Source organism: Corythoichthys intestinalis, chromosome 2 (genome assembly GCF_030265065.1).
Source record: "Corythoichthys intestinalis isolate RoL2023-P3 chromosome 2, ASM3026506v1, whole genome shotgun sequence".
Lineage (NCBI taxonomy): Eukaryota > Metazoa > Chordata > Actinopteri > Syngnathiformes > Syngnathidae > Corythoichthys > Corythoichthys intestinalis.
This window is the reverse complement of record NC_080396.1, coordinates 16493353-16514291: the sequence shown is the minus strand read 5'-3', so window position 1 is coordinate 16514291 and position 20939 is coordinate 16493353. Positions and strand designations below refer to the sequence as shown.

At 38.4% G+C, this 20939-nt stretch overlaps 2 protein-coding genes across 2 annotated transcripts; one reads left to right on the top strand and one right to left on the bottom strand.

Moving 5' to 3' along the window:
* The first annotated feature begins 606 nt into the window (after positions 1-606).
* LOC130911018 (tubulin alpha chain-like) lies at positions 607-7902 on the top strand. Its single transcript, XM_057828743.1, has 4 exons — positions 607-756; positions 2410-2632; positions 2707-2855; positions 5646-7902. Exons 1-4 carry the CDS (start codon positions 754-756, stop codon positions 6618-6620), a joined length of 1350 nt encoding a protein of 449 aa, XP_057684726.1. The 5' UTR covers positions 607-753; the 3' UTR covers positions 6621-7902.
* LOC130911079 (trypsin-like) lies at positions 7857-18091 on the bottom strand. Its single transcript, XM_057828794.1, has 6 exons — positions 17904-18091; positions 17571-17640; positions 11405-11570; positions 11106-11244; positions 10769-11029; positions 7857-8246 (listed from the first exon to the last, which is right to left on the bottom strand). Exons 2-6 carry the CDS (start codon positions 17620-17622, stop codon positions 8094-8096), a joined length of 771 nt encoding a protein of 256 aa, XP_057684777.1. The 5' UTR covers positions 17623-17640; positions 17904-18091; the 3' UTR covers positions 7857-8093.
* Between the last annotated feature and the right edge of the window lie 2848 nt (positions 18092-20939).

Here is a 20939-nt window from a genome sequence, read left to right as displayed (position 1 = left end):
TTTTAAAGAGTTCAATGTGAGGCGATATGACCAAACAAGACACACTGACATGTACGACAGGATTACAGGGAAGATACGCAGCGAGAAATTGAAGCTAGTTTAATTTTACAGCAGCAGTATTTCACAAGAGCCCGAGAGTCGAAAGCGAACGCAACAAAAGGCTAGTTGCGAGATTGTTAAAATTATTAATTTAAAAAAATAATAAAGCAAATGTGACACACATAATGGCTTGCTAAAATTTGCTTAAATATATTTTTCTATGTAAAGGACGTCAGCAAAGGTCGCCCCCCCATGTTTTTACCTCACTAAATCTGGCCCCCTTTGCAAAAAGTTTGGACACCCCTGATTTAGAGCTATTACAGCAAGTGTAACAAGAATAAAAGAATTGAGTCTACCATAAATTCAGATTTTTCTTTTCCTTCTTTCTGTTTTTTTTTTTTTTTTAACAAGAATAAGAACAAAATAATTGAGATCTTGAGAGAACACTGTTTTTGTACTGGTATGATAGGTTGCATTCGGAAATAAATTGTTTAAACTGCGGAATAAACAAGAATAAGAACAAAATAAGTGAGATCTTGAGAAAAAAATGTTTTTGTACTGGTATAATAGGTTGCATTCGGAAATGAATTATTTAAACTGCGGAATAGAGGGTGGAGTTAGTTACAATGCCAATCATATATAGGAAGAAACGCGGGCGCATTTTACTCAGAACAGACTTGCTTCATTGCCTTTAAGTATCTACAAAGAGACATCATGGTAAGTGTAATTTTTTTTTTTTTTTGTAGACTGCATTACCACCGCATGAAGATGGAGACGGATTTATCGGACGCTTACTACATTTGGTGACTTTCACAATGGCGCCAACAAACTCACCGAGTTTTCGGTCGTTTAGTACTTTGTTTGTGCGTGATTTTCTTTTTCTTTCTTTTTTTTTTTTTTTTTTTTTTTTTTTTTTAACCCTCACGCATTTGTCTTAACGCCACCGACCCTAGCTTGTTTTATTTTCGTCAATATAACAATTTCAGGTAACGTTTCTTTACTGAGAATGTGGCCTTGTGGCAAGAGAACACTGCAACATTATTATCAAGGGTTGACATCAAGGGCCAGCAACCGTTTGGAAAGCAAGGCGCTTCTTGGGCACTGATGAAATACAATCTATAAACTAAAAGTTTGCAAAAATCACCTTTTTACTATTTAATTATTAAGGTATGTTAATCTAATAAGGTAAAATCAGCATTTTATATGCAACGGTTTATATTAAAAAACAAAAAATAAAAAGACTATATCTTTAAATTTCCTAAAATCAATGTCTCATATATAGTAAAATATTTTTAGAACAGGCTTTGAGCTTCTCATTTTCGTTTTTGGGCACCATGTTGGTGACCTCTGACCTAGATTAAGCTCTTGCATCTGCAGTAATCCCCAACACTCAACTGTAGTACAATATAAAAGGAAAGCCAAAATCTATACACAAAGCGTTGACATGGTGAAAAAGAATCAGTTGTATGTTCCAATAATTTATGTAATTTCTAGGGTTGTTCCGATCATGTTTTTTTGCTCCCGATCCGATCCCGATCGTTTTAGTTTGAACGACCATTCAACATACAGTACATAAGTACTGTATTTGTTTATTATGACAATAAATCCTCAAGATGGCATTTACATTATTAACATTCTTTCTGGGATCCACGGATAGAAAGACTTGTGATTTTGTATATTGTGACTAAATATTGCCATCTAGTGTATTTGTTGAGCTTTCAGTAAATTATACTGTAGCCATGCCACAGTGCATGATGGGAAGTGGAACCATGACTGTGCGTAGTGCTACCAATTGCTATATCTTCTCTGCGTTGGGAAATAACGTAAGGTGTTTAGAAAAAGATCAAGTGCTACCTTGCTTCCCCACATTGCTTCCCATGATATTTCTAAACGTAGGGAGAGGGATTGCAAGGCTTTAGCCAATTAAAAAACAGCTCCAAAGGCTGCCAAATTTCACTCTACTCATTTTACGCTGCCTTTTATCTCTCTATATAAGTAAAACGGCGCCATTACAGATTGAGCGCGACAATGCGTGAGTGGGTCGTGCAGCGCATGCATTAATAGCGTTATATATTTTAACGTGATACATTATTTAAAAAATTAATTACTGCCGTTAATGGGATAAATTTGATAACCCTACCTTAAACCTAAACTAAAGACTCTGGATGAGTGTAACATATTGTGTCTGTAACGTTAAATACAATTAGAAAACGATTTCATTAAAAAAAATATATATATTAAAAAAAGGCATGGCCGATATTTTTTTGCCGATTCCGATACTTTGAAAATGACGTGATCCCGATCGATCGGGACGTCTCTAGTAGTTTCTGTTGTCAAAACATTAACATTTAATCTCTTCTCCTTCCACAGCGTGAGTGTATCTCCATCCACGTTGGACAGGCAGGTGTCCAGATTGGTAATGCCTGCTGGGAACTCTACTGCCTGGAACATGGAGTCCAGCCAGATGGGCAGATGCCAAGTGACAAGACAATTGGGGGTGGAGATGATTCCTTCAACACCTTTTTCAGTGAGACTGGTACAGGAAAACATGTCCCCAGAGCTGTTTTTGTAGATCTGGAGCCTGCCGTTATTGGTAACTTCTTCATACATAGTATAAATCATGGCACTTTAATGTTTTGTAGAATTCTCACTTATTTCCACTTTTAGATGAGGTGCGTACTGGGAGGTACCGCCAGTTGTTCCACCCTGGGCAGCTGATCACAGGCAAAGAAGATGCTGCGAACAACTATGCCCGTGGACACTACACCATTGGCAAGGAGATCATTGACCTGGCGCTGGATAGGATCCGCAAACTGGTGTGTTACTTAATGCTTTGTGCTCACATTTTTTGTAGTTCCAAGCGCTGAATATGAGCGCTAAATGATGGCAGCTGTCCTCGCAGCAAGCAGTGGATAGTGATTTAATCTTAACAAGAGCCCAAGTGCTTGCTTCAAGTTGCTTATAAATGAAATAAACCTAACCATATAACTTAAAATTGCATAATTCAAAACACCATAGACAAATAATTAAAATGGCATCAATGTTATGATTGCTATCATCCTTTTTTTTTTTCTTTTTAACCTTTATAAAAACAAATATACAAACATGGGGTGAACAATACACATAGAAGCAACAAATTTAGGACAAACAAAAAATAAAATAATAAAAGGGTCAGGGTTATTTTCAACACAAGCTGTATTGTTTGCACAGTCACTTGGTCCTTATAGCCTCGGGGTTCAAAGCGAAACTTAAATCGTCCAAATATAAAGAAAACATTGTTCCAAAAACATGAACGTGAATGAGGATTTTTTCCCAAATTAAAATAAGATTTATAACATATCTGTTAATCTATTTCTAGTTTTTCAATGTTAGGCCAAACAAAATATGTCTAAAAACTAATTTCAATGAGTGCTCAACTTTGGTGTTAATAAAATTATTCAGGTAAACCCAAAATATGTGAGAGTATGTACATTCCCAAAACAAAATGGGATCAGTTTCCTCTGCATTTGCACAAAAAGAACATAACGTAACTATATTAATTTTAAATTTTACCATCGTTGTTTTTACAGGAAAAAACCTGTTAAGTATTTAAGTGAGTTTTCTTTCTTTTTTTTTTTTCAATAGATAATGTATTTTCTAGGCAAAAACCAAGTATGTTTCCATTCAATATTTTCGTATAAATTATTCCAAAAATAAATTGGATTGGAAACTATCTCACTTTGAAGAAGTCCTCTCACACAATTGTTTGAGGGTTCAGACTTTAATAATGCACATTTAAAACCAAGAACAGGGACTTTGATCAAAGTTTGGAATGTCATAATTTCCTTCTTTTGGTGGATATTGTAATAATCTTTGAGAGGCCTCTGCAACTGCAACAAACACAATAGAATATAGAACACAATTCTATATATATAACATAATTCATATTTAAAAAGTTCACCTTCATCATTCAATAATTGATGAAGAAAATGTTACTATTGGCCCATCTTTCAACATATAAAGATTTATCTCGATATACAATTGTATGTCTTTATTGTTCAAAGTGTAATATCTATGTAGTGAAAAAAAGTGTTTATGTAACATTGACCATGAATTTGAGTGTAAAATTTGACTAATTTAACAGGTAACTTAGAAATGTTGTAATTACACGTTAACAAAAATTCCAGACCTCCTACAGATATAAAAATATGTGGAGTGATGAAATTCCATTTTGAGTCGAGATTTTTCAATTATAATTTAATCCATTCAATTTTGAACGACGCATTTAAAGGAGTCCAAAGCATTAAAGCCCCCTGAAGCTTTGCTATCATCCTTTGACCAGCCGAGTTTAATGGATTAGTTGTAAATTGTACATTATGAATGCTTGTATAATACTGTCCTCTGGTGGCCAAGTAGGGCAGAAGAGAAGGCGCATGACACCAATAGGCATTAAATCAGGACATTTTGATGCACTGTCATTTAAATTAAAATTAGGGTTGTTCCGATCATGTTTTTTTTTCTCCCGATCCGATCCTGATCGTTTTAGTTTGAGTATCTGCCGATCCCGATATTTCCCGATCCGATTGTTTTTTTTTTGCTCCCGATTCAATTCCAATCATTCCCGATAATTTTTCCCGATCATATACATTTTGGCAATGCATTAAGAAAAAAATGAATACAATTCAGACAAATATATACATTCAACATACAGTACATAAGTACTGTATTTGTTTATTATGACAATATATCCTCAAGATGGCATTTGCATTATTAACAGTCTTTCTGTGAGAGGGATCCAGGGATAGAAAGACTTGTAATTCTTAAAGGATAAATGTGACTTTGTATATTGTGACTAAATATTGCCATCTAGTGTATTTGTTGAGCTTTCAGTAAATGATACTGTAGCCATCTGTTCTGCCTAAATGCATGATTGGAAGTGCACCCATGACTGTGCGTAGTGGTACCAATTGATATATCTTCTCTGCGTTGGGAAATAACATAGGCTATGAAGAAAAAGATCAATTACTACCTTTCTTCCCCACATTGCTTCCCACGATGTTTCTAATCGTAGGGAGAGGGATTGTAAGGCTGTAGCCAATTTAAAAAAAGGCTCCAAAGACTGCCAAAATTCCCTCTACTCATATTACGCTGCCTTTTATCTCTATACTGTATATAGGTAAAACGGCACCATTACAGATTGAATGCGACAATGTGTGAGTGGGCCAGGCAGCACATGCATTAATTGCGTTAAATATTTTAACCTCATCAAAAAAAAAAAAAAAAAAAAAAAATCAATTACCGCCATTAACGGGATAAATTTGACAACCCTACCTTAAACCTAAATTAAAGACTCTGGATGAGTGTAACATATTATGTCTGTAACGTTAAATACAATTAGAAAACGATTTATTTAAAAAAGCTATATATATATATATATATATATATTAAAAAAAGGCATGTCCGATATTTTTTTGCCCATTCCGATACTTTGAAAATGACGGGATAGGACCCGATCGATCGGCCTCTCTAGTTAAATTTATTTGTATTGCATATTTTTATGAGGTGTTTAGTGCGAATTTTACATTGGAATTGTAATTGGGGGGAAAAAAATCTTTTTGTGTCGGCAGGCGGACCAGTGCACAGGTCTTCAGGGTTTCCTGGTGTTCCACAGTTTCGGAGGCGGCACTGGCTCTGGATTCACCTCCCTCCTTATGGAGCGCCTCTCTGTTGACTACGGCAGGAAATCCAAGCTGGAGTTCTCCATATACCCAGCTCCCGAGGTGTCTACAGCTGTGGTGGAGCCCTACAACTCCATCCTGACCACCCACACCACCCTGGAGCACTCCGACTGTGCCTTCATGGTAGATAATGAGGCCATTTACGATATTTGTCGAAGGAACCTCGCCATCGAGCGCCCAACCTACACCAACCTTAACAGGCTTATCAGTCAGATCGTCTCCTCCATCACGGCTTCCCTTCGTTTCGATGGCGCCCTCAATGTTGATCTGGCTGAGTTTCAAACCAACTTGGTACCATATCCTCGCATCCACTTTCCTCTTGCTACTTATGCCCCAGTCGTTTCGGCTGAGAGAGCGTATCACGAGCAGCTGTCGGTGTCAGAAATCACTAACGCGTGCTTCGAGCCAGCCAATCAGATGGTGAAGTGTGACCCTCGTCACGGCAAATATATGGCATGCTGCCTTTTGTACCGTGGCGACGTGGTTCCCAAAGATGTCAACGCTGCTATTGCCACCATCAAAACCAAGCATAGCGTCCAATTTGTGGACTGGTGCCCCACTGGTTTCAAAGTGGGCATCAACTACCAACCACCTACGGTAGTTCCTGGTGGTGACCTAGCCAAGGTCCAGAGGGCTGTGTGCATGCTGAGTAACACCACTGCTATTGCAGAGGCCTGGGCTCGACTTGACCACAAGTTTGATCTGATGTACGCCAAGCGTGCATTTGTTCACTGGTACGTGGGCGAGGGCATGGAAGAAGGTGAATTTTCTGAAGCTAGAGAAGACATGGCGGCTCTGGAAAAGGATTATGAGGAGGTTGGAGTCGATTCCGTTGATGATGATGAAGAGGGAGAAGAGTATTAAAGTATTTTGCTCAGAATTAAGGTTAAAGAGTTCAAATATTTGTATCATTCCTTACCTGTATTCTATTTTATAAAATACGTTCTAATAAATCCTGGACCATGTGTCTTATTATGTAGTGAACACATCTATTATATTTTTACAAACCACAAAAATGTTATTTGTGTGTAGTAATTCACAGACATACACAATTGGCCTACAGTCAAATAGGTATTTGGATAAAAGGCAAAAGAACAGTGGCTCCCCAAAAATGACTACATTTTAAAGACTTGTGAAAAAAATGGTGCAATGACTTGAATGACATTCACTAGAACAGAGGTCACGGAACCGCGGACCTCGGTCTGGTTCCGGACCCCCAAGCCGTCTGGACCGGAACTCAAGCTTTCCGGACTAATACAGGTTGCAACAACTAAAATCATTTTTTTCTGCGGGTTTGCAGAGTGGAGGCGGGCAACAAACAAAAACCTTAGCGGTGACGCGCGTGATCCAGCCAATGGGAGTGAAGCATTTGAAAGTTATTTTTAGAACAGCATGTCTCACACTCGCTTTGCAGACTCCGCGGAGTGACAGCCAAAAACTGAGCCGAATGAAGTTGGAGGAAGAGGCGAAAAGGTACGGCAAATGGCGTGCTCAAAACTTCGCAAGATTGATGCAGAAAACAGTGTTTAAGGAGAAGTGGACCAACACATTTTTGTTCATTTTACTGGGCGGCAGCACAAGACCACTAGGCCTCATCTGAGACTCATTCAGAGACGGTAGCGCTTGTAAAAAGCAGCAATTTGAAAAGGCACTATGAGGCGAAGCACGCAGCTTTTTTTGCAAAGTTTTCCGATGAACTCTGCCATCCGTTCTCAAAAAACAGCGGAATTAAGGGCTCAATATGATCGCACCTCAAGGCTCATGGTTCATTTATTCACTGCACAGCAACGCGCCAATGAATTCTCCCTCAGAACAGCGTGAATATTGGGTCAAAACAAAGTCTTTCAGTGACGCACCAATTGTCAAAGAGTGTATGAGTGTAGTTGCTGAAACTGTTGATGGAAAGCAAAAAGAAGAGGTCTGTCAAAAAATAAAGCAAATCCCCCTGTCAGCATCCACAATTAAAAAAGTATTGAACATGCTCTTATGTTGCTATTTAATGATTCAATTGAAGCACTTTTTTAGTTTTATGCACCTTTTGTATTTTATTTACATTTTGGAATGTTGTAATTATCAGCATGGCCACGTCAAAATACGTTTGTATTTTTTGGGAAAAAAGAAGCATTAAAAATATTTCTGGACCCGAGATTGTTGTAATTTTTTAATTTCAGACCCAGAGGATTTTTAATTCATGACCCCTGCACTAGAAGTATTGACAAGGCTTTAATTTTGTCAAATGCACACTGCCTAAGTGAAAAAATGACTTTATGGGTCACAGATGTCCTTATTTTACTGTGATAAATATAGTGCTGTTCAAACTCTTACAGCCCATGTGGTTTACGTATTCTCTTTTATAACGTCTTCGATCCAAGTTATGTAGTTCCTCACTTTCGTGTAGACTCCAGGGTAGTATGGGTTGGCACAGCTGATACCCCAGGAAACGATGCCCTCCAGGATGTCATCACAGACAAGGGGACCACCTGAGTCGCCCTGTTGACAGACCAGATGGGACTCAATCACCATTACTTGGTGAACCAGGTCTGATTATTTTCTTAGACCACTTTTGCTAGCATTTTGCACTCTTGTAACATTATTTTCTGTCTCCACAGAAGAAATATGCATGGAACTGGTCAAAGGGAAGTACCCTATTGGCCCGACTATAAGACAGCCCTGATTATAAGACGACCCCTTCTTTTTCAAGACTCAAGTATAAAAAACTTTTTGAACACCAAATTTTTATACAGAAAATAATTACAGTACATCCGAAACAAATGATTATAACAATATATTTGAGAGAAAACGCATGTTATTTTGCCTCATTCAAATCTTGATACAGAGGTGCACAGAAGTATTTAGTCAACCACCAATTGCGCAAGTTCTCCTACTTGAAAAGATTAGAGAGGCCTGTAATTGTCAACATGGGTAAACCTCAACTATGAGAGACAGAATGTGGAAAAAAAACCAAACAGAAAATCACATTGTTTGATTTTTAAATAATTTATTTGCAAATCTTGGTGGAAAATAAGTATTTGGTCACCTACAAACAAGCAAGATTTATGGCCGTCAAAGAGGTCTGACTTCTTCTAACGAGGTCTAACGAGGCTCCACTCGTTACCTGTATTAATGGCACCTGTTTTAACTCATTATCAATATAAGAGACACCTGTCCACAACTTCAGTCAGTCACACTTCAAACTCCACTATGGCCAAGACCAAAGAGCTGTCGAAGGACACCAGAGACAAAATTGTAGACCTGCACCAGGCTGGGAAGACTGAATCTGCAATAGATAAAACGCTTGGTGTAAAGAAATCAACTGTGAGAGCAATTATTAGAAAATGGAAGACATACAAGACCACTGATAATTTCCTTCGATCTGGGGCTCCATGCAAGATCTCACCCCGTGGCGTCAAAATGATAAGAACGGTGAGCAAAAATCCCAGAACCACATGGGGGGACCTGGTGAATGACCTACAGAGAGTTGGGACCACAGTAACAAAGGCTACTATCAGTAACACAATGTGCTGCCAGGGACTCAAATCCTGCACTGCCAGACGTGTCCGCCTGCTGAAGAGGCCCGTCCCGGCCCGTCTGCGTTTCACTAGAGAGCATTTGGATGATCCAGAAGAGGACAGGGAGAATGTGTTATAGTCAGATGAAACCAAAATAGAACTTTTTGGTAGAAACACAGGTTCTCGTGTTTGGAGGAGAAAGAATACTGAATTGCATCCGAAGAATGCCATACCCACTGTGAAGTATGGGGGTGGAAACATCATGCTTTGGGGCTGTTTTTCTGCAAAGGGACAAAGGCGACTGATCTGTGTAAAGGAAAGAATGAATGGGGCCATGTATCGAGAGATTTTGAGTGAAAATATCCTTCCATCAGCAAGGGCATTGAATATGAGACGTGGCTGGGTCTTTCAGCATGACAATGATCCCAAACACACAGCCAGGGCAACAAAGGAGTGGATTCGTAAGAAGCATTTCAAGGTCCTGGAGTGGCCTAGCCGGTCTCCAGATCTCAACCCCATAGAAAATCTGTGGAAGGAGTTGAAAGTCCATGTTGCCCAACGACAGCCCCAAAACATCACTGCTCTAGAGGAGATCTGCATGGAGGAATGGGCCAAAATACTGTACCAGCAACAGTGTGTGAAAAGCTTGTGAAGAGTTACTGAAAACGTTTGGCCTCCGTCATTGCCAACAAAGGGTACATAACAAAGTATTGAGATGAACTTTTTGGCATTGACCAAATCCTTATTTTCCACCATGATTTGCAAATAAATTCTTTAAAAATCAAACAATGTGATTTTCTGTTTTTTTCCCCCACATTCTGTCTCTCATGGTTGAGGTTTACCCATGTTGACAATTACAGGCCTCCCTAATATTTTCAAGTGGGAGAACTTGCACAATTAGTGGTTGACTAAATACTTATTTCCCCCACTGTATCTGAACATTTAAATATGTAAACTAAAGTGCAATCACATTCGTAAATGAATGGCTTCTGGTTATTGAAATGGAAATAAACCAATCTATTGTGATAAAACAACAAAATTGCAATAACTGCATTAACCATCAAAGTGAAGTCTAACTGTAACTCTAGTCTTGAAACAAATCTGAATAAGGAAAAACATTGCAATAAAATAATGCAAACTGGTTAAACTTGAGAGTAGCTGAAATCTGTCATGAGAGAAAATCGCTTCAATGATATCTGGCGCCATCTAGCGTCGTGAATGGGTATAATGTCTAGACTGTGAATATAAGACGACCCCCTCTTTTTCAGTCTTATTTCAATTTTAAAAAAAACAGTCTTATATTTGGGCCAATACAGTACAGTAGCAAGACAAATATTGACTCCGTCAAATGATCTTAAAATATTCCCATGAAAGAAACGACCCTAGTGAGTCATGACCCAATACTTTTTGGAGTAAATCAACTGATTTCGAATGAAGACATTTAATGTCAAATAAAAGACAAGGTTTATAAAAGCAGGTATATGACCATACCATTTTTTTTACCTGGCATGAATCTTTTCCCCCCAACTCAGATCCAGCGCAAAGCATGTTTGGCGTTGTGTTGATCCAATAGTAATAGTACCGACAGGAAGCCAAGATCTTCACATTAACAGCCCGCAGAGTTTGGGACAGGCGGAAGCTATATGCTGATGTTGCACCCCAGCCACTCACTCTGCATACTTGACCTTTGGCTGGCTCAGTGCTATTTGGGTCTGGCAGCTTGACTGGTTGAACGTTGGCGTTCAGCTTTGCAGGTTTGCTTAGCTAGAATATACACAGAGTTAGACCATTATGATTCAGAATGAGCCTTATATTGTACATCATAGTAAGCCTGTACTACCTTTATTAGCATTATGTCATTGTCGAATGTCCTGTAGGTAAAGTTGTGCATACGCATTTCAGAAACCGCAAAATTCTGCTCAAATCCTTCTGTTGTGGAAAGACTGTCTTCACTTAACACCACTCTTACATTACTGCTCCTTGAGGCCACACACAAATAACAACAGGGTTAAGATGATTATTTTGCATCATCGTACTATCACGATAAAAAGTGTCATTCAGTTTGTTGTCATCATCGCATGACATGCTGGTGGACAATTTTAAATTCTGAATCTGCTACGACCACTACTCAGTACTTACCGGTGCCAGCAGTGGGCAGCAGACAACACCCACTGGGGGTGCACCAGCGTTCCTCCACAGTAATGCCTCCATTTATTCAGCGTGATTTTATATTGAAGAGATGCCTGATACTTGATGGAGTACGGCACGACTTCATAACCCCCAACAATCTTCTCTTTGGCAGTGTCTAGTATAGACCATGGAGAAAAGACATATCCGAAATTCCATGGACAGCATCAGCTGTCGGGAATTGAATGATATTGGGAGTGTATATTATTTCAAAGGTGGGAAGTTTTGATTTTATTTTTTTCTTTATAATTGAGGGTGCTTGAAGTCCTGCAGAGCCAAGTGGTTTTATCTTTTTGGTCAGAATTAGGGCTGTCAAACGATTAAAAATTTTAATCGAGTTAATTACAGCTTAAAAATTAATTAATCGTAATTAATCGCAATTCAAACCATCTATAAAATATGCCATATTTTTCTGTAAATTATTGTTGGAATGGAAAGACGGATACAGTGCCTAGCAAAAGTATTCGGCCCCCTTGAACCTTGCAACCTTTCGCCACATTTCAGGCTTCAAACAAAGATATAAAGTTTTAATTTTTTGTCAAGAATCAACAACAAGTGGGACACAATCGTGAAGTGGAAAAAATTTATTGGATAATTTAAACTTTTTTAACAAATAAAAAACTGAAAAGTGGGGCGTGCAATATTATTTGGCCCCCTTGCGTTAATACTTTGTAGCGCCACCTTTTGCTACAATTACATCTGCAATTCGCTTGGGGTATGTTTCTACACATCGAGAGACTGACATTCTTGCCCATTCTTCCTTGCAAAACAGCTCGAGCTCAGTGAGGTTGGATGGAGAGTGTTTGTGAACAGCAGTCTTCAGCTCTTTCCACAGATTCTCGATTGGATTCAGGTCTGGACTTTGACTTGGCCATTCTAACACCTGGATACGTTTATTTTTGAACCATTCCATTGTAGATTTGGCTTTATATTTTGGATCATTGTCCTGTTGGAAGATAAATCTCCGTCCCAGTCTCAGGTCTTGTGCAGATACCAACAGGTTTTTTCTTCCAGAATGTTCCTGTATTTGGCTGCATCCATCTTCCCGTCAATTTTAACCATCTTCTCTGTCCCTGCTGAAGAAAAGCAGACCCAAACCATGATGCTGCCACCACCATGTTTGACAGTGGGGATGGTGTGTTCAGGGTGATGAGCTGTGTTGCTTTTACGCCAAACATATCGTTTTGCATTGTGGCCAAAAAGTTGGTTTCATCTGACCAGAGCACCTTCTTCCACATGTTTGGTGTGTCTCCCAGGTGGCTTGTGGCAAACTTTAAACGAAACTTTTTATGGATATCTTTGAGAAATGGCTTTCTTCTTGCCACTCTTCCATAAAGGCCAGATTTGTGCAGTGTACGACTGATTGTTGGCCTATGGACAGACTCTCCCACCTCAGCTGTAGATCTCTGCAGTTCATCCAGAGTGATCATGGGCCTCTTGGCTGCATCTCTGATCAATTTTCTCCTTGTTTGAGAAGAAAGTTTGGAAGGACGGCCGGGTCTTGGTAGATTTGCAGTGGTCTGATGCTCCTTCCATTTCAATATGATGGCTTGCACAGTGCTCCTTGAGATGTTTAAAGCTTGGGAAATCTTTTTGTATCCAAATCCGGCTTTAAACTTCTCCACAACAGTATCTCGGACCTGCCTGGTGTGTTCCTTGGTTTTCATAATGCTCTCTGCACTTTCAACAGAACCCTGAGACTATCACAGAGCAGGTGCATTTATACGGAGACTTGATTACACACAGGTGGATTCTATTTATCATCATCGGTCATTTAGGACAACACTGGATCATTCAGAGATCCTCACTGAACTTCTGGAGTGAGTTTGCTGCACTGAAAGTAAAGGGGCCGAATAATATTGCACGCCTCACTTTTCAGTTTTTTATTTGTTAAAAAAGTTTAAATTATCCAATAAATGTTGTTCCACTTCACGATTGTGTCCCACTTGTTGTTGATTCTTGACAAAAAAATTAAATTTCATATCTTTATGTTTGAAGCCTGAAATGTGGCGAAAGGTTGCAAGATTCAAGGGGGCCGAATACAAGTGCAAGGCACTGTATATACATTCAACATACGGTACGTAAGGACTGTATTTGTTTATAATAACAATAAATCAACAAGATGGCATTAACATTATTAACATTCTGTTAAAGCGACCCATGGATAGAGGGATTTGTAGTTCTTAAAAGAAAAATGTTAGTACAAGTTATAGAAATTTTATATTAAAACCCCTCTTAATGTTTTCGTTGTAATAAAATTTGTAAAATTTTCAATCAAAAAATAAACTTGTAGCCCGTCATTGTTGATGTCAATAATTACTTACACAATGCTCATGGGTGCTGAAGCCTATAAAATCAGTTGCGCCCAAGCGCCAGCAGAGGGCAGCAAAACTCCATAAAACACAACAAGTGAGCGTTTCACTGCACTGTCATTTAAATCTGTCTGAGCGGGTCATCTGCGTTAATTGCGCCAAATATTTTCACGTGATTAATTTTAAAAATTAATTAACGCCCGTTAACGCGATAATTTTGACAGCCCTAGTCAGAATATTACATTTCAGAAAATATATATAACATACTTATGTTCAGTTCATCCAGTGATTTTTTTTCCCATAAAATTGTGTTATTGATATTTTATTTATACACTGACTGACAACGAGAACGTATTTCGCTCATTATACAGTGTATCACAAAAGTGAGCATTTCTGCAGATATTTAAGTATATCTTTTCATGGGACAACACTGACAAAACGACACTTTGACACAATGAAAAGTAGTCTGCGTGCAGCTTACATAATAGAATTAATTTATTTTCCCCTCAAAATAACTCAAAATATAGCCATTAATATCTAAACCTCTGGCAACAAAAGTGAGTACACCCCTTAGCTCATTTGCTCCCAAAAACTTATAAATGCATTCTATATTTATTTGTTTCAGTGTCCCAAAGACGTATTTATACGTCTTTTACGTTTTTTTTTTTCTTCATAACAGACATCTCCGGGTTCTCATTCAACTGAGCTCCAAAGCACAAAGCTGAAAATCCATTTTAGAGAAATAAAACTGGCCACTGGAGGGCAGTAGCGCATTTGGTAAGCCCCGCAACCCAATTTAACGAAACGAACGGTTGGCCGCACGGCTGGGGTGCTGGCGGAAGACGAACGAATGGACGTCTAGGATGACAGGCGGCGGACGACCGAGCAGAACAACCGGGAGGATCCCCGGGATGCCAGGCGCTGGACGACCGAGCAGAATGACTGGGACCACCAGTCCAGTGGACGATGTTGTTGAGTCCGTGCTGCTTGCCGAGCAGACCCTGCAGAGACTCAAAACAGTCCATCTTTATGAGACAGGCGGCGATGAGGGAAAATTTAACCCGGCTGTCGCAGCCAAAACAGCATCATCTCAGTTAGTTATGTGTAAATAAATTGTTATTTTGCTATCAAAAGCTCTATTTGTCTTGCTGTTTACGTTATTTTGTAAAAGGAAAACATTATTCAGATATTTGGGATGTAACTAAAGCAAAAAATAAATGTGTTAAAGTCAGAAGAAGAAGAGAGTAAACTTTCTTTTGGTGTGTTCCATGTTTATATAGCAATAGAACAGAATTTTCTGTGGGCCTTGCAAAATCAGTCAAAATCCAGTAAAACGGCCGGGAGCAAAGAGCCTTGCTCCGGTGAAAATGGCTGGGAGTGAATGAGTTAAAAACTACGTACATCCCTGAATGTCCAAATTGAGTACTGCTTGTCATTTTCCCTCCAACATGTCATGTGACTTGTTACAGGAGTGCTATCGGCATTGCTGCAGAGATTGAGGAGGTGGGGGGGTCAGCCTGTTAGTGTTCAGACCATACGCCGCACTCTACATCAAATTGGTGTGCATGGCTGTCACCCCAGGAGGAAGCCTCTTCGGAAGACTGTAAACAAGAAAGCCCGCAGACAGTTTGCTGAAGACATCTCAACAAAGCACATGGATTACTGGAACCATGTCCTATGGTCTGATGAGACGGGCGGGCTTTGACTTTAACACAGCTATTTTTTGCTTTAGCTACATCCCAAACATCTGAATAATGTTTCCCTTATACAAAATAACATAAACAACAAGACAAATAGAGCTTTTGATAGCAAAGTAACAATTTATTTACACAGAACTAACTGAGAGATGACCCTGTTGTGGCCCGACGGCTGGGGTAAGCTTTTCCCTCATTGCTGCCTGTCTCATAAAGATGGATTTTTTTGAGTCTTTCCAGCAAGGACTCAACAGCATGGTCCGCTGCACTGGTGGTCCCGGTCGTTCTGCTCGGTCGTCCAGCGCCTGGCATCCCGAGGATCCTCCCGGTTGTTCTGCTCGGTCGTCCGCCGCCTGTCATCCTGGACGTCCATTCGGTCGTCTTCCGCCAGCACCCCAGCCGTGCGGCCAACCGTTCATTTCGTTGAATCGGGTTGGGGGTCTTACCAAATGCGCTACTGCCCTCCAGTGGACAGTTTTATTGCTTTAAAATGGATTTCAGCTTTGTGCTTTGGAGCTAAGTTGAATCAGAACCTAGAGATGTCTCTTGTCAAAAAAAAACAAAAAACGTAAAAGAAGTATAAATATGTCTTCGGGACACTTAAGCAATTAAAAATAGAACGTATTTATGCATTTTGGGGAGGAAATGAGTTAAATATCTGCAAAAATGCGAGGGGTGTACTGACTTTTGTGATACACTGTATGTCCAAGCTAATGTTCTCTCCCAAAAATTTAATCAGTGCTCTGATGAGGTCAAGCTCGCCTTGTTCAAAGCCCAATTTACACCCCTCTACACTGCGCATCTGTGGTTAAATTATAATAAGACAGGTTTTCAGAGACTGCAAGTGGCATACAATGACTCTCTGAGAATCTTGTTGAAAAGGCCCTGGTGGTGCAGTGCCTCTTAAATGTTTGTAGCTGCTCGGGTGAATACTCTTCAGTCCGTCCTAAGGGTCCTGATGTTAATTTTATTGATTGTTTGAAGGGTTCTAAAAATGTGGTTGTCTTAGGCCTGACTAACATTTTGAACAGTTCTACACGCTGCTTGTCACAGTTCTGGAAACATTGTTTTAGGTGCCTTTTAAAAGTGGGTCACTAGGTGACCTAGTGTTGTATCACTGTAGTTTACTTCCTTTTATTGTTGTTTTGTTGTTATTTTTGTTTAATCTTTTCCTTGTATTGCATGGTTGTAACTTGGACCTTGAGTCTGTTAATAAATTTATCTATCTCTCTATTTAATCAAAATGTTGAAAATATATAACGTTTTGGCCTGAGGATAAGACGGTGTTTTTTGCATTGAAATAAGACTAAAAAAGTGGGGGTCGTTTTATATTTGCGATCTAGACATTATACCCATTCACGACGCTAGATGGCGCCAGATATCATTGAAGCGATATTCTGTCATGACAGATCTCAGCTACTCTCAAGTTTAACCAGTTTGCATTATTTTATTGAAATGTTTTTCCTTTTCAGATTTGCTTCAAGACTACAGTTGGACTTCACTTTGATGGTTAATGCAGTTATTGCAATTTTGTTGTTTTATCACAGTAGATTGTTTATTTATATTTCAAAAACCAGAAGCCAATCATTTGTAAATGAGATTGCACTTTAGTTTACATATTTAAATGTTCAGATGTTAAGATTTGGATGAGGCAAAAAAAAACATGCTTTTTCTCTCAAATATATAGTTATAATCATTTGTTTCAGATGTACTGTAATTATCTTCTGTATAAATATTAATTTGGTGTTCAAAAAGTCTTTTTCAAACTTGAGTCTTGAAAAAGAGGGGGTTGTCTTATAATCAGGGCCGTCTTATATTCTGGCCAATACGGTAAATTGACCAATGTCAATCTGCTTTGCTTCTTGATTATCGACAGCCAGTTTTGTTAAAACTCTTCTGATGGAAACACATCTGACAGCAATACATATGTTAATAATACTGACAACGTAAGATGGAAATGGGAAACGTAATTAAAGTTCAAATATTCTTGAAACGTCTGCTACACTTGACAGGAACAGATAATCCATAAATATATTTTTAATGTGTTTAACAACTGATTTTCTATCAAAGGTGTTGTGGCAGAAACTCCAACTGCGACTAAACAAAAGTTACCTGTTATTGAGAAAGCCAATAGAACCAGCACAGATATTTCCAGCAGGAACATATTTTTTTAATTTTTCACCTGTAAAAACAGAAATCAACATCTACACTGAGCAGTTAACTTTTAAAAGAACTCAGTAATCTTCCTATTTCTTACACTCATTTACACAGAAGCTGCATAAAAATATACACAGTAAAGACATTTCATTAAGACTTGGTTAGCTTGCTTTATGATTTTCAAGGTAACATTCAAAATTACAATAAAAATTGCTTGTTAGCTACATCAATTGTTATTTCATAAAACTTTGCCACATCCTGTAAGCTTGTATTAGAAATGTTGCTCACCTGTGACGCCAGACAGGCTTCTTAGCGTTTCTAAAAACTGAGGACGCTCCTTATATTGTAACCATATCTTTGCTTTCACAATGAATCTGACCTGCTCTTTGTATACACCTTTTGATAACAACAATGAAAAAAGAACAGAAACAGGAATGGGTAAATTGATACTTTGCAGGTCACAAAATGTAGCCAAAAGGTCATATTTAAACTTTGTGTATACATTGTGCCATCCGTGCTGCTTGTGGAAAAACATCATAAAAAGCTTTAGCTGAGGTGAGGTAACCAGAGAAGAGTCCTTTTTTCTCTCCTCGTTTGTAGTATTGTGTTCAGGAAGAATAAAACTGACACACCTGTGCAATTCCAATCAGAAATGGAATGAGGTACTATACTGTATATTTTGTGTAGTATGTGGGCATATTCCATTTTAGACCATTTTCTAAGCAACCCTAAAGATACCAGTGGTGAAGCTTGTACAATTTATTTATTTATTTTTTTCATTATCATGAATTAACGAACATTGCCTTACAACCATGACAACCAGACAAGTTACCATGAATACTTCATTTTACTGCAATGATTTATGTCTATGCATACAACAAGTTCGAAAATGCACTGAAATACAGAATGTCCTGTCTGTAGTAGCAGTGCTTTCACTCTGTCATGTCATTAGTCTACCAGTGGTTATTCCATTTCCAGGCTCCCGATTATGTGCTTCAAGAACCACCGAGTTTTAAAACATTTAATCAACAGTCAACTAACAAATTAGCATCACCCTAATATGTAATATTGACTACCCAATGAGTCTTTGCTTCAAGTCTCCTGTCAACAACATTTGTTTGAATAAGATCTGTGATTATTTATTCATATGAACTAATGTATTTTTAAAAGAAACCGCAACACAAACTCAATAATTTGGTTGTGAAGTAATAGGCATGTGAATTTGAGCTGAGATACTTAGGGCTGAAACATAATACATTTGGAGGAATATAAGAGAATGTTAAAAAATGAGAGTTTGGCACTTAACTCAGGATTATGACCGATGAGCAGCTTCAATTTCTTCAATATACTGCCAAATGACCAAAGGTGGGTAAAGTAGCCAAATACAGTGTATCACAAAAGTGAGTACACCCCTCTCATTTCTGCAGATATTTAAGTATATCTTTTCATGGGACAACACTGACAAAATGACACTTTGACACAATGAAAAGTAGTCTGTGCAGTTCATATAATAGACTTAATTTATTTTCCCCTCAAAATATAGCCATTAATATCTAAACCCCTGGCAACAAAAGTGAGTACACCCCTTAGATTGTATGCTGTCGGCAATACTCAGGAAATATTGGAGCCACCTGGCCTAGCATCGCGTGTGCTACAGCGTCAAAACAAACACTCTCCTCTCTCAGTGTCTCTGACTTTTCTTGCGTGATTCAACCAACGTAGTAACGCATAGTAACGCACATTATCTCGTTGCCGAAACCGTGACAAAATCCTAACGGAGTAAAGAAAAACAAAAAACGTAATGCACAAAAAACATAAAGATTTTGAACTTAGGGCGTACACATTTAGAAATCAGTGCTCACTTGTACAAATTACGCCGAAATCGTACAACTTGACAGGTATGTCATTATGATGTAAAATAAGTTACTCTAGTAAATGTAACGGAGTAAATGTAACGCGTCACTACCCACTTCTGCAAATGACAAAGCTGTAACATTCTACAAGAGGATTGACCACAACAGGGCATAATCATCCCCATTCCATGCCAGTTATGACCTCCAGCAAGATACTGAGGGAGCTTAAATCATAGACAAATTCAAGATATACAGTAGAAGTGACCATGGAAACTGAAATAGGAACTAGAAGAAACCTGAGATTGTTGGGGAGATGCTTGCGCATTAACTTCAGATAGGTCGTGCGCTGACAAAATACTCCAACTCTTACCCTCTATGTCACTATGGACCTGATGTGTATATTGTTCTGTGTCCTTCGGAACATCTTTCATACCAGCTGTGAGTAAGCATCTTTCTTTTAATCCAAATGTAATTCAATTAAATTAAAGTTCTGTTTACATGAGAGAGCTTTGGGTAAGGCTACTTACATGGTCCTCCGACAAAAACGTTATATTACTTAATATTAAGTTATGCAAATTTGTGACAACAAAAGGCTAGATTAGAACATGACTTTGATTGAATATACTGGTAAGCATTCAGGGTTCAAAGCATATTTTGTCCCTAATGTTAAATTAGCTAGATTAGTTAATAAGGACATCTTTGCATGTTTTAGTTAGATGTTCAGCTTTAGTGTAACATCCGGTAATAGAGCAATCACACATGCAATTTAAGATGCCTTTAGAGCAGATATAGTATCAGATTTCAAAGTCAGGAATAGAGACAAATGAAAGTAGAGAGTTGTGTCATGTAAAATGATAGAAGCCCTCACAGTTCCTGGCCTGGACAGTTATATAACAATGTAAAAGAGTCGGATCGAAACTACTTTGTAAAAGGTGACTTTCCATTATTTCTTTTTACATTTTTTCCCTTAACATTTACTGTCATTTTTACAGGTTTGCAAACCAATTTGCCGTGAAAAAGCCCATAACATCCCTTTTCTAGCTATTATAGTTGGTCATTTTTGCTGGCATCTGCAAACAGAACCATGTATATATCAAAGATTATACAGGCTCATTGTAACTTCTCTGTGTCAATGATTTTTGAATGTGGAACAAATGCATTGACATAAACCAGTGTTTTTCAACCTTTTCTGAGTCAAGGCACGTTTTTACATTGGAAAAAATCTCGCGACACACCATAAACCAAAAATGTTCCAAAATTACTTTTTGTACAGTGTATCTAATTATAAAATAATTTCTTAATATTTTTACTCTCTCGGTGTGAAACTTAAGGCTGTTTAGATGAACACAAAGCCGATATCCTGGCAGGAATCTTCGTCAACAGCTCTCTGTATTTTTATAGCAGTTAGGCTTGAAATATCATTTAATGAAGACATAAAGTCAATTGTTGGCAAAACAAAGGTTTTGTCGCC

Excerpts from the sequence above, each read along its gene's own strand:
- LOC130911018 (XM_057828743.1), top strand. Across the intron at positions 2,633-2,706 it reads TCTGGAGCCTGCCGTTATTG|ATGAGGTGCGTACTGGGAGG; the intron begins GTAACTTCTTCA and ends TTCCACTTTTAG. Across the intron at positions 2,856-5,645 it reads TGGATAGGATCCGCAAACTG|GCGGACCAGTGCACAGGTCT; the intron begins GTGTGTTACTTA and ends TTGTGTCGGCAG.
- LOC130911079 (XM_057828794.1), bottom strand. The coding sequence starts at position 17,622 with ATGTTCCTGCTGGAAATATCTGTGCTGGTTCTATTGGCTTTCTCAATA. Across the intron at positions 11,571-17,570 it reads ATTGGCTTTCTCAATAACAG|ACACTGCCAAAGAGAAGATT; the intron begins GTAACTTTTGTT and ends GGTCTATACTAG. Across the intron at positions 8,247-10,768 it reads GGGGAAAAGATTCATGCCAG|GGCGACTCAGGTGGTCCCCT; the intron begins GTAAAAAAAATG and ends GTCTGTCAACAG.